Genomic DNA, 13,775 nt, shown 5'->3' with positions numbered 1-13,775 from the left:
CGCTGATGAGACCTCAATAAAGGTCGAAACCGGTCTAGGTAGTGACCTCTCCTCATAATGTAAAACAGTAATACATCTCCTAAGAGCTGCATTTTACATTATGAGAAAATATTAAGGATAATGACAGAGCTTTCATGCTGATAGTTCTTCGGCATGAAACTCTTAGATTTTGATCTCCGAGTTTCGTATCCGGCTTTAAAATAATGAGTGATTTATTATCCCCCACTATTTATGTAGTATATATGGTATAAGACTAAGCAGTGTGTTAGGGTTGCATGAACACAGAATGTGTATGTTTTAATTGTGTAATGTATTTTCTGGAGTTAGCTATGCTGGGAGAAACAGTTATTCCCCACTAACTGTCTAGGTTGTAATCTCAATTTTTTTTAGTTAGAATAAAATGCTTTGTTTGAACAACAATTTGATCTGATCATTGCCAATGCACTATCTTAAAAAAAAAATTACAGACCTGTGTGTGTGTGTTAATTAGATATTGCCACAACTTGCTATATGGCTAAGAGAAATTTAACTAGATATTGCCTTTAATTCCACTTCATTGATTCCTCACTCTCTATTATTCGGTCTGTCTGGCACAGTTGCAAATCAAATAAATTTGTCAGACCGAAGAATGTCAGATATTAAGTATACTATAATCGTATAGCTGGCGTTAGCTAGAATTAGAGTCTGCTTTACGTACAGTAGGAACAAAGGGAAAACAAAAGTTAAGATAGAGAAGCTTAGTGAACTAAACATATTGTAAACAAATTTTTCTTTAAAGTGGCATAGTCAATGGAATGATAATATAAGGAAATATCATCATCATCAGTTGCATCAGTCTTGGGACTGGTAGCTCAGCAGCAATTTCCTCCATTCCGCTCTGTCATTGGCTTTCTTCTTAACCTCCTGCTAACTCCTCAAACCCGTGCTGTCTTTGACTTGGTCAGCCTCTTCTTCTTTTCCCCTCTATTTTGCCTTCAGTTATTCTTTTCACAAGTCCATCATGTCAAAGTATATGTCCAAACCACTTATCCCTTCTAATTTTGATCGATTTTATTAGAGTTCTTGCTTCGTTTATCTCTCTCAGGACTTGTTGGTTTGATTTTTTTTCTGTCCATTTTATTTTGTTTCATGCGATGCCAGCACCACATTTCAAAAGCCTCCAATCATCTTACATCTTCTCTGCCTAGAATCCAGGTTTCACATCTATACAGTGCAATGCTCCATATCAATGTCTTTACTAATTTTTTTTTTCAATTGTAGGTTGAGGTTTCCTGTTAAAACGCTTTTCATCTTAGAGAATTGGGCTTTTGCGTTGTTTATTTTTGATCTTATGTCTTCTCTTGTTCTGCAATCTTCTGTTATTAGGCTTCCTAAATATTTACAGCTTTTCATTTGCTTTATTTGTTCCCCACTGATGTCTATATGCTCTGTATTGATAGGGATTTTGCCTGTAACAATGATTTTAGTCTTATCTGTGTTGATTTTCATTTTATATTTTTCAAGGTTATTATTTAGTAATTCTAGCATTGTTTTTAATGTTCTTCTATTTTCTGCTACAAGGGCTATGTCATCAGCAAATCTTATACGCATGACTTGCTCACCATTTATCTTCATGCCACTATTTATTTTATCTTCAGTTTCCTGAATGGCCTTTTCAATATATAAATTAAATAAAAGTGGTGAAAGTATACATCCTTGTCTTACTCCACTCCTTATATTTATTATTTTCTCCTTATCATTGATTTATTCCATCCATTTTGATTTTTGTAAATTGGATAAATTATTTTCCTATTCCTCAAATCTATGCCGATATTAGTTAGACAATTTAGGAGTATTGGCTGGTTTACTTTATCAAGTGCTTTCTCTAAATCAAGGAAGCAAATGTAAGTATTTTGACTAAGGTCTTATCTTCTCTCTATTATTGTTCTTAAACAGAGTATTGCCTCTTGTGTTCCTTTATTCTTTCTGAATCCAAATTGGTCTTCATCCAATAGACAATCTATTTTTGAATAAATTCTATTTTGAATAATTTTTAGCAAAATTTTGCTAACATGTGGGATTAAAGCTATTGTTCTAAATTGGCTGTATTTGTTTGCATTATTATTCTTTTTTGGTATTGGTATTATGGTTGAAATAAGGAAATATAAGAACAATAAATAATTTACAAATGGAGTGGTAATGAGTAATAATAAATGAATAAAGAAATAGAAAAATCATACGATTTTACAAATAGCACAGTTCAACAAATAAACTTTTATTTGTTAAACACAGTTTAACAAATTTTACAAATAGCACAGTTTAACATTGTAAAGTGAAATTTTACAATGACACTACACAAAAGTAAGATAAATATGATGCTTTGTTAATTGTTTACCCTAGCTTGACCTCTAGTGAAAAAAAATAATTAAAAATTTAAAAAAAAAAGTAAAAATAAATAATAAATAAAATATATACAAAAATATAAAATAATTAACAAAATAAAATAAATTTTTATTTTATTGTAACTGATTTATTATAACTTAATCAGTTACCAGTAAAACGAAATATTAGAAATGGAACCAGAAACCAAGTAAAAAACAGATACCTATACTTCTGTTGATGTAACAACTCAGAGAACACAATCAGGAAAATTTTTTAAATATTTCCATATTGTGTTTTCACTGAGGTTTTAGAGCATATAATAATTAAGAATACATGTATATGTATTTTATATTTCAATCATTCTACTTATTTTTATGAGTGAATACATGAGTAAATAAGCAAATGGTAAATAAATTAAAATACAGAAAGTGACTGTATTCATAGGGGATAATTTTTCATTCCATACCTGCACCACACAATAACATAAGGAACAAGATTATACAGATGTAAAGAATAAAAAGCATAACGTGTCACTTCAGCTATACTCCAAGCTGCCAAAAGTAAAGGGACACCATAAGCATTCTGGACCTAGGAAGTAGAAAAGAAATATTACTGAAGAATGCAATCAAATGTTATGAAACAGGAAATACACACACACACACACACACACACACAACTAAAAACTAAATGAATGTTCTTTGTATTTTATCTAGAGATGGAAGCCTGAAATGGCTTGAAAAAATTCCATGTCTCAAGAGTAGGGTTTCTGAATTAAGTAAAAAATAATAATAAAGTACAAAAGTACAAAAAATTCATAAAATAAAATAAAAATCTTAGTCCATTCGTTTTGCATTTTTAAATATATACTTAACTGTATATACAGGGTGATTCAGAACTCTTGGGCCAAACTTTAAGGGGTGATAGAGCACACCTAATCAAGCACTTTTGGTCGTACAATGCATGATCCAAACTCAAGCGGTGAAGCACTAGAGGACGCTTTCCAGTGAACACTTATAAGTGCTGGTTTTTGCAGTCATCTTTATTTCTACCATGCAGTGCAAAAAGAATGGATTCTTTCACAAATCAGGAGAAGGCTGACATGCATTTCAGGAACTGCAGAAATGCGAGGGAAGCCCAAAGACTGTACCGAGAGCGCTTTCCGACCAGAAGCGTGCCTGATTGTAAAACTTTTCAGCGATTGCAATGGTATCTGTGCAAAATGGGCTCCTTTGTCAGCAGCATGCAGAATATAGGGCATGCAAGGAGTGTGAGGACACCATGTGTTACAGAGGAAATTCTACATAGAGTTGTAGATCGTCCTAAATGTAGCACATGAGCAATTTCCCATGCCATACGTGTGCCACAATTGATAGTGTGGGGAGTTCTATGAGACAAATGATTACACCCCTACCATGCATAGAGGGTGCACGCCTTGACAACTGCAGATTACCAGCCTCATGTGAATTTTGTACAGTGGTTCCTGCAGCAGACTGCAGTGCAGCCGGACTTTGTGATGCACATGTCTTATTCACTGACAAATGCACCTTTACACGTGAGGGCATTTTTAATACCCACAATTATTATGTGTGGGAGAGCGGAAATCCGCACGCCACACGTCCACATTCGTACCAGTGGCGTTTCTCCATAAATGTTTGGGCTGGAATCCTACATGACCATTTGATTGGCCTATACTTCTGCCAGCATGACTGAATTGGAGAACGTACCTCATATTTTTACAAGCGGTCTTGCCAGAATTACTGAACCCTGTTCCAGCAACATTCAAACATGTATGTGGTTCCAACACGATGGAGTGCCACCCCATTTCAGCATGGATGTGCGGAATGCCTTGGATGCAACATTTCCAGGACGATGGATTGGTCGGAGTGGTCCCATCGCTTGGTGGCCCGATCTCTGATGTCTGGATTTTTTCCTATGGGACCATATGAAAAGCCTGATCTATGATAGCCCCATCGATTCTAATGAGGACTGATTACCAGCATTTCTATAGCCGTTGCTGCTGTACGAGAAAAGCCTGGTGTTTTCCCCAATGTACATCAATCACCATGTCGAAGGTGTGAAGCCTGCATTAATGTTGGCCGATGCTCTTTTGAGCAGTTTCTGTAATTTGTTCAATAAAATTCTTTAATTTATGTTCTGTAATTGTTTCAAATCTCTTGTGTCATCCTTGTGTTTCTTTATTTCCTGACACAATAGTTGCTAACCCCTAGCGCTTCACCGCTTGAGTTCGGACCATGCATTGTATGACAAAAAGTGCTTGTTTAGGTGTGTTCTATCACTGCTTAAAGTTTGGCCCAAGAGTTCTGAATCACCCTGTGTGTGTGTGTATATATATATATATATATATATATATATATATATATATTTTTTTTTTTAATGCCTTGAGTCATACTAGAAAATCTGAAGACTGCACTGTACTCCCAGCAAAAAAAAAAAAAAAAAATCTTTACTCAATCATTTACAGGTGAGTTACAATCTCTTCCGGTAAAAACTTGAATAGTGAAAAATTAAAATAGCTTGCCTGATTAACCAGATCTTGACTATGGAACTTTCAAATCAGCCAGCCAATTTATATAACTTCAAAATTTTTAAAATTTTGAATATAATTTTAAAGAAAATGCAGAAGCATTAGCAAGGTCATCTCCTCCTATAGGAGGAGATGACCTTGGAGATACTGAGATAGGAGTCTTGGTAGCTTGCTCCACCTTTGCAAGGAGTTGCCCGGTGTTGTACCACTTTACCCCAGACTATAATAAATTATAGTCTGACCAAGTGAAAAATAAACTTTCAACATCTTTCTCTAAATCCAGAGTAATTTAGTAAAAAGATGGCACACCGTTTGGCAGCTCCTATAGGAGGAGATGACCTTGCTAATGCTTCTGCCTGGTATCTCCACTTGGGCCTGGATCCCACTGAAGAGACCTCAATAAAGGTTGAAACTAGTCTGGGTAGTGGCCCTTCCCTTAATGCATAACATTATACATATCTGCAAGGAGATGTGTTTTGCATTATGGGAGATACTGAGATAAGAGTGTTGGTAGCTTGCTCCACCTTTGCAAGGAGTGCCTTGGTGTTGTACCACCTTACCCGAGTCCTGAAGATACTTTCAGGTGCAAACTTTGTTTGCACACACTTGGATAAACGATTAAACTAAATTTATTATAGTCTGACCAAGTGAAAAATAAACTTATGACAAAAAATGATTATATCCTCTCTCTCTCCCTCCTTTTTCTCTACATGAATCATGGGGACTACATAAACTGTTCCCCACTCACCTAGCAATTTATAATCCATGATTCTCTGATGCTTATTTAAACTTCTCATTGCCTTTATTTTATATTACAATTAAATAATTATACTTTTTATGTCACAAAGACAGGACCCTAGAGGTGATAAAGTGGACATAAAAAACTTCTCATTGCCTTTATTTTATATTACAAATATATAACTTTGTAATGTCCACTTCATAACCTATGGGGTCTCATGTCTTTGTGTGTGTGTGAGAGAGAGAACAAAAGAAGGAGAATGAAGATCAAATTTTGTATGGCGATTCGGTGAATAAGAGGAGTGCTTGAGGAGAGCATATGGTAATCACTTCTTGGTGACCCTCACCAACTGGAGGGAGATTTGACACTTCATTATAATGACATCCTCTGATGAGATGATCAAATCCAAGACCCTCAATCCTCATCCTCGCATGCCTTCCATTACATAGTTAGTTGCAGTAGCTGTCTGAGGTAGTTGTCCCTCAAAATCTCAAGAAACTCATTTTCTTCACTTCTAGTTGCTATCTCATCATCACAATCTACATTGCCGTAATTAAAATCACTCATAATGATCACCAATAGATGTTGAGTTTTTCCACTTGGTTATATCATAAATTAAAGATTTTAAAGATGCCAAGAAATTATATTCTTGGTTTCATCCTTTAACCCTAATGCAATGCACATATCCTTACAGACATGTATAATACATAGTATTATACGTCTGTCTGTAATGGGACCATTACCCAGACCAGTTTCGATCTTTATTGAGGTCTCATTAGCAGAAGCCAGACCCAGAAGTGATACCAAGATTAAAGGAATGCAAAAGTCATATTTCCACATACAAGTAGTCAAAAGATGTCACATCTTATTACTAAAATACTGAATTAGAGATAGATGTTGAAAGTTTTTCCACTTAGTTATGCTATAAATTAAAGATAAAAGCAGAAAAGTTTGCACGTGAATTCACTTCATGACTCCATAAGGATGTGTGCGTTGCATTATGGGATACTAAGAGAATTCATGTGAAGTCATTAGCCTCTATATACAAACAGCCCAGTCGTGAAGTGATTTCACATGCAAACTTTCTTTGCTTACACTTGGATAAAGGATGAAACCAAGAACATAATTTCTTGGCATCATTAATTTATACATAATGATCACCCTTTTCCTATTTACTTATACATTTCCTGGTCACTACCCTTCACATTACCAGGTCTATAGCAACTTCCAATGAAGTATTTCATTCTATTCACCTCTATCCCATACCATACTGCCTCAAAATCATTACCACTATTTCTCCCTTGTATGGACATAACTCTTTTTTTCTATCATTAATAGAACTTCACCTGCCTTTTTACCCTTTCCATCTTCATGAAAAACATCATACCCTTCCATCTCTATTCCTGTCAGGATGTTATCCTCATCCAGCCATGTATCACTTGTTCCAACAATTTTTCGGTGAGAACTCAATCAACACGACCATTTTATTTCCTTTGTTTCTGATACTTCTAGCAGTCATATACAAACAACAGCTCATTCCTGGATCTATAACAAGTTTCACTGCTATCACTTATTAGATGTGACTTCTCGATACCTTCTTCAAGCCATTTCTTTTTCTCCTTACCCATTCCAGAACCTTCCTTTATATCCCACTGTTCTTGCTACACCAGACCATCCCATTCCATTCTTGTCTACACACACACACAAAATTCACTTCCTTTTTGAGCATACCTTTCTCATGCTGTGTTTTCCTGTCCACCCTGAGTTTTCTTATTTCCCTTGCACACTTATTCTCTCATTCTCAACATCCATGCCACACGCTTCTCTATTCGTAAGCACTACTTCCATCTTTCCTTTCTAACTCTCCCACTTTTTCATATTGATTCTTACTTGATATGAAATCTTTTTTCTCTGCATTCTTCATTCATTCATTCTTCATTCTCTGCATTCAGTACTCTCCATTCCAGCAGAAGTCACTCCAAATGCCTTATACTAAAACCATTCAAATGAAGTTTATCACTCTTATACAGTTCTGTTAATTTTGTTTAGAGATGATTTTTTTTTTGTATATTTTATATATATTCTTTACATATTTATTGTCTCATGTTTTACAGGTTCTTTTCCCAGGCCTATGTATTTGGTTTTTCACCATGATGTGCTGCATACATGAAAACTAACTATCTTGCAGAATGATTTGAACAGACTGGAATTGTGAGCATGGGAAAATAGATGTCAGTAAATGAAAAGTCATGCACTTTTGGCATGATTAGATATCCAATGTTGTATTATATTGGTGGAATTATGATGAAAGAAACTGATCAGGCTAGGGATCTTGGAGTGTTAGTAGATAGGAAGTTGAAGTTCAGGGCCATGTAGCAAAGAAAGCAAATACAACTCAAAAGCCAATTGTAATGCTGAAATGAATTTTGACATATAAAGATATGGATGTCTTTTTGCCTCTTTACAAGGCCTTGATAAAACCTCACTCGGACTATTGTGCACAGGTCTCCTGGCTCCTGTTGTGATTCTGATACAGCAGAGAGTGCAAAGGAGAGTGTTAAAAATATCAGGATTGTGGAATACTGATTATGAAGAGAGAGAGAGACTGAGAATTTGCAGACTGCAGACACTAGCAAACAGGAGAAAGAGGGATGATATGACTGAGATTTACAAACTTCTGAAAGCATTATACAAGATTTCAGGTGATGGGATTTTTCATTTTATGGAGGGTGAGGAAAGGACAAGACAAGGAAAAATATCCTTGGAAGCTAAGAATGAATTCTGTCAAGAAGAGGGCGAGATCTAGATTTTTCTCTTATAGTGTGGTGTGTGATTGGAATGGACTGCCATTAGATGTGTGTGCAAGCAGTGTAAATGAATTCAAGAAAAAGTATGATACCTGGTGCAGGCAATATGTAGCTTTCCTTGATGTGTCCCTAACTCCCTGGAGGTCTCTCTTAATATTAATAATAATATATATAAACACACACAGTGTTTATATATATTATTATTAATATTAAGTAACTAGGCAGGTGCAACAGGTGCACAGCCACAGGGTCCAGGACGAGGGGGGGGGGGTCTGAAATGGTATCAAAAAAATAATCAGTATTATATTTCATTTTCACTCTCCACAAAGGCAAAAGTTAATATATCTTAGAGAGTCAAATAGATATTCACAAAAAATTTGGCAAATATTACCCTAAAAAATCGGAATAAATTTCTCATCGATCCTTAAGTTCATTGAGGGAAACAGCAACAACAAATTTTTTTGCTCTCAATCATTTTTGAAGAAAACTTACAACTTATACCTGTGTATCCAACATATGCCTAACTTCAAGCATATTCAATTAAAACTTAAAACAAGTACTAAAAATATCAACAGTGTTCTTCATAAAACTCAGCCATCTAATACTGAAGTAGGAAACATTCAAGGATTTTTACTTGACAAGTGTCAGTTTCACACAAACAAAGAATAGCATTTCGTCTAATCTTCACTCAAAAAAAAAAAAAAAAAAAATCACAACAGTGAAGTTATATGAACTTCTCAATAGGAACTTGTACGTATAAGGAATCCATAAAATACTGTGTTTTTCCTTATTTCTTAAAGGGAAATATTTCCAACTCTCCCTTATATCCTTCCATCTATTCCCATTTTTTAATGTCCCCCCATATATATATATATAAATCTCCCTTCCTTCTCTCCCCCATGCATCAGCTGTTCATTTTTCATATCACACTCGAGTATACACTGCATTCTCTCAACTGTAACTAAATGAATGATGTCATGACAGTCGAGTAAAACAAACAGCAAAGAGAAGTTTTTTCAGTAATAGTGGCTCTCAACTATAACTAAATGAAATGATGTCATGACAGTCAAGTAAAACAAACAGCAAAGAGAAGTTTTTTCAGTAATAGTGGACTGGATATGTTTTTTAGAGGTGCAATGAAGTTTCTTTTCCACTTTAATGATTATTTCATTGCATTTTAATTCCACTGGCATAGAAAGGTATGTACATCATGCTGATTCTTCATGCTACTGAATGATAGGCTGTTTCCACTGATGACGTGAACCATGAGAAGTGGTCAGGTTTAATGGTCTCACGGGTTAACTATCAATAGCAAAACTATAAGCACTTTTGCTATATTCTTCTTACAGTAAAATATCATTTTAACAATTTTATTAACATAATATTTTTATACATGTTGTATTTCATTTTCAATTACCTAAACTAACAATGCTATTTTCCATAAACAAAATAATGTTAAGATATTTAAATTATCTTAACAGTTCAATTCGTCAAACTCATTCCACACATTAACAAATTCCCCTCCTTTCTCTTCACACATTTCTGCTAATATATCATTCCTAATTCTTGCTCTCTGTCTGATCTCATCATTGTCATACCTGGGCAACACACTGACTACCTTTCCCATCACACTATTATCTTTTATCCTTTTCAACAACCTCCTGATATCCAGTCTTACATTCTCCTTGTTCCCAGTCAAGTCATTTTTTCCTACTACCACCTCTTTTGCTTGCTTTCTCATATTCAATGCCTCAATCAGTCTATTCATTTTACTCCTGGAAAACAAATCTTGTGCATCTTCTCATCAAATCCACTCGCAAATAACCAAATCCTCATGCAATGCTATTCATTCCTGTCTTCACTCTTACATACATATCTACAATTCTCTTCATTTTGCTCCACATTCACTTCATCCTCACCAATTCACCTCATCTTCACCAACTCGGCTTTCAAATCTTGAATCATTCTTTAGCTGTCATTCACTCTCATTATCTTATCATCAGTGAAAGAAGCTTATTTTCTGTCAACCTTGCTTGCCATTAATTGCACTTTGTTTTTCAACATCATTATTGCATGCTTTATCAGCAATCGAACTCTCTTTCTCACTATCACTTCCACAGACTTTCTTAACATTCGCACAATCTTCTTCAACTACTATTTCAATTATGACGTGTTCCCTACTCATTTAATTTAAACAAACCTTATGGCCATCCATCAGAATATCACACTACCTACATACCCAGGCTCACTCCTTTCTCTTATTCAGTCTCTCCACATAAACATCTGTGACATCTTCCCACACATAGGAAGATTGACACCTCATTTATAATGGCATTCACTGATGAGATAATCAAATCCAATACCCTCAATCCTCACATGTCTGCCGTTACATATTGTCTAAGGTAGTTATCCCTCAAAAACTCGAGAAATTCATTTTCTTTACTTCAGATTGCTATCTTGTCATCCAATTTTTGTCAATTTTTTTCCGAATTGTGTACATTTAAGTCTGCACATGCACACGCACACACACATACACACACACATTAGCTACTGTTATTACATTGTCTTAATGGTAAAACCATTCTATCCATCAGTTTGCTATTCATTGCACTTTGCATGCACACATCCACAGTGGTAGTGAGTATATACCAGCACATATATATCGAGAAAGTGTGTGTTTATCAACTAGTACATATGAACAACTTAAATGCTTTAATCTGGGTTACTTACCTCAGGAATGCCATTTAATATTGGCCATACAACTGTTAAACGAGACAGTATTTGTATGAACGTTAGAAAAGCAGAAGCATGGACAAGTCCAAGGAGACAGTGGATTACCTGGAATATAAGAAGAAGAATTAAGAGAGCAATGTAATCAAAATAACCCTTCAATGAAGAGGTAACTATGTTGAATCCATAAAAGTATTATCAAATATACAAGTGAACACATTACAAATATTTCAGCTTAAGATCTTAAACCATTATCAATGCAACAAAATAGATGATGAAAAAATTCAAAACCAATGGTTAAGGTACATGGAGAATGATATCTTTTTCATGTTCAGTCACAAGAGAGCCAGGTAAATATAATATCTATATAATTAAGCTGATTAAATATATTTCACTGTGTTTATGATACTTTCAAAATAACTATTATTAAAATATGAGGCATCATGTGCAACCCAATTTTGTGAACTAACCACCAGAGGTTTGTTTATGCTGTGACTAGTAGTAGCTGAAGTAGTAAGAGGGTCAAAAATAATCAAATAAAATGTCCTGAACAATTTGTAAGTACTACTTCAGTTGGTCTCAGAGCAGACTAAAGTTGCATGAAGTCATGGTTATCAAAAGAGTGAAAGAAAAACTGACAAAAATTAGAACAAAAAAAAAAAAAATTCTTAAAAACCTGTAATATGCTAAGATAAGAATTATTATTATTGTATGGATACCTCCATGGAGTCCAAAGACTCATCACAAGAAACCTAAACTATCCACATAATCTATCATAACCTCTCCTTGAACCTAATAACAGAAAAAAAGCAAAAAATTTAGTCCTCACATCCCTACTAACCACACCTTTATTCAACTTCCAGGGATGACCTCTTGCTCTGGCTCCTGTAGCTGAGTGCTGAAACATTTCCATTTCATCAATCCTATAAAACTCTTTAAGCAACTTAAACGTTTCTATCATATCTCTTTTTTTTTCTTCCTATCAACTAACTTCTGCAATATCCACACATCCTCAATCTTTTCTCATAGGAAACATTCCACAGACCACTCACCATCTTGATTGCTTGCCTCTAAATCTTTTCCACCACTTCCTCATCCCCACAAAATCCAGGAGATCAAACCTGAGCACGGTAATCCAGATGTGGGCATATCAAGGCCTTATAAGGAGGAATAACAACTGTCTAATCTCTACTTGTTAGTGTGTTCTTCAATCTTAAGGGCTACTTTAGCAATCTTAACAATATGTCCTCAAAACTTTAACTCTCTGTCTACCACCATTCCTAAATCTCTAGCTTCATCTATTTTCTGGAATATGGTTCCATCATACACAGCTTGCAATTTATTTATCCCAAAAAGCATAACTTTACATTTCTCCACATTAAACTGACACCCATTATCTTTTGCCCATACTGACAGCCTATTTAAATTGTCCTGCAAGCTCTCCACATCATCTTGATTAATTATTACTCTAGATTCAGCAAGCAACTGAATATTTCCTTTCAGGTTATTTCCTATATCTTTATGTACAAATTAAACGGTAGCAGTCCCAGCACTGAACCTTATGGCACACCACTAGTCACCTTCTTGCCTTGATTCTGCCCCTCCATATACCAGTTTTTGATATCTGTCCAGCAGACACCTTCTTATCCACATAATCAGTGTCATATCCATCTCCATTTGTTCTAATTCACAACAGAGTTCCAGGCAGCATTCTGTCAAATGCCTTTGCAAAATCCAGTCGAATCATCACGTAGACATTTCTATTATCCAACTCAGCAGTTACTCTATTATAAAAAGTTATAATAGAGGTGCCCTCCCTCGATAAGTCTTTGGACTACCTGGAGGTGTCACGTAATAATAAAATAAAGGAGAGTTCAGCTATGAAGGAAGTGTGGTTGGAACAGAGGTTGGTGGCTCTGTCGATGAGGGTTTTAATAACACGATATTGTTGAGAGAGAGGAAGATGGGAAGGACCATGTATGTTGAAAGTTTATTTTTCGCTTGGTTAGACCTTGGTAAGGTGTTGTATCACCTTACCCCAGTCCTGAAGATACTTTCCAGGTGCAAACTTTGTTTGCTCACACTTGGATAAAGGATTAAACTAAATTTATTATAGATTGTGTATGTATCTACCCATGCAGGTAAGTTTTTTGTAAACTAAGAAAGAAACAGGCGCCGCTGGTAAGATGTAATTAGAGTATCTAGAAAAGGCAAGATATTGTTATTTTCTTCTTCTATAGTGAACAGGATTCTGAGGCATTGGTTGTTGAGGTGGAAGAGGAAAGAGCCTAATTACAATACAGATTATAATAATGTTATTACTATTACCTATATCTGGGGCATGTAATAAAAAAATAGCAAGAACTCTAAAGAAATATAATCTCTGCACTGCTTTCAAACCTATTTGAAGCTGGCTATCCTCATCTGCTCTCCTTAGGATCCACTTCCTTCCTTCTCTGTTCCAGGTGTTTACAAAATTCTGTGTTCTTGCAACTTATCATATTATGGTCAAACTGAGAGATCTGCCTACACAGATGGACACAAGAAATACAATTGCCTATGGTCAGACATGCCTTGCTGACCATGCTTTGGA

At 35.2% G+C, this 13,775-nt stretch overlaps 1 protein-coding gene across 1 annotated transcript in view; it reads right to left on the bottom strand.

Moving 5' to 3' along the window:
* The window catches only part of Hacd1 (3-hydroxyacyl-CoA dehydratase 1), a 73,371-nt gene that overhangs the window by 43,618 nt on the left and 15,978 nt on the right, over nt 1-13,775 (bottom strand). The window contains exons 3-4 of the mRNA XM_090407339.1: nt 11,183-11,290; nt 2,828-2,949 (exon numbers count right to left, since the gene is read on the bottom strand). Of these exons, the coding sequence (XP_090263465.1) occupies nt 2,828-2,949; nt 11,183-11,290 (230 nt within the window). The remainder of the gene's footprint in view (nt 1-2,827; nt 2,950-11,182; nt 11,291-13,775) is intronic.

Source organism: Typopeltis vanoorti, chromosome 17 (genome assembly GCF_054136105.1).
Source record: "Typopeltis vanoorti isolate ZY-2024b chromosome 17, IOZ_Tvanoo_1.0, whole genome shotgun sequence".
In the NCBI taxonomy this organism is placed as follows: domain Eukaryota; kingdom Metazoa; phylum Arthropoda; class Arachnida; order Uropygi; family Thelyphonidae; genus Typopeltis; species Typopeltis vanoorti.
Note: the sequence above shows the minus strand (reverse complement) of the source record. Positions and strands in the feature narration are given on the sequence as shown.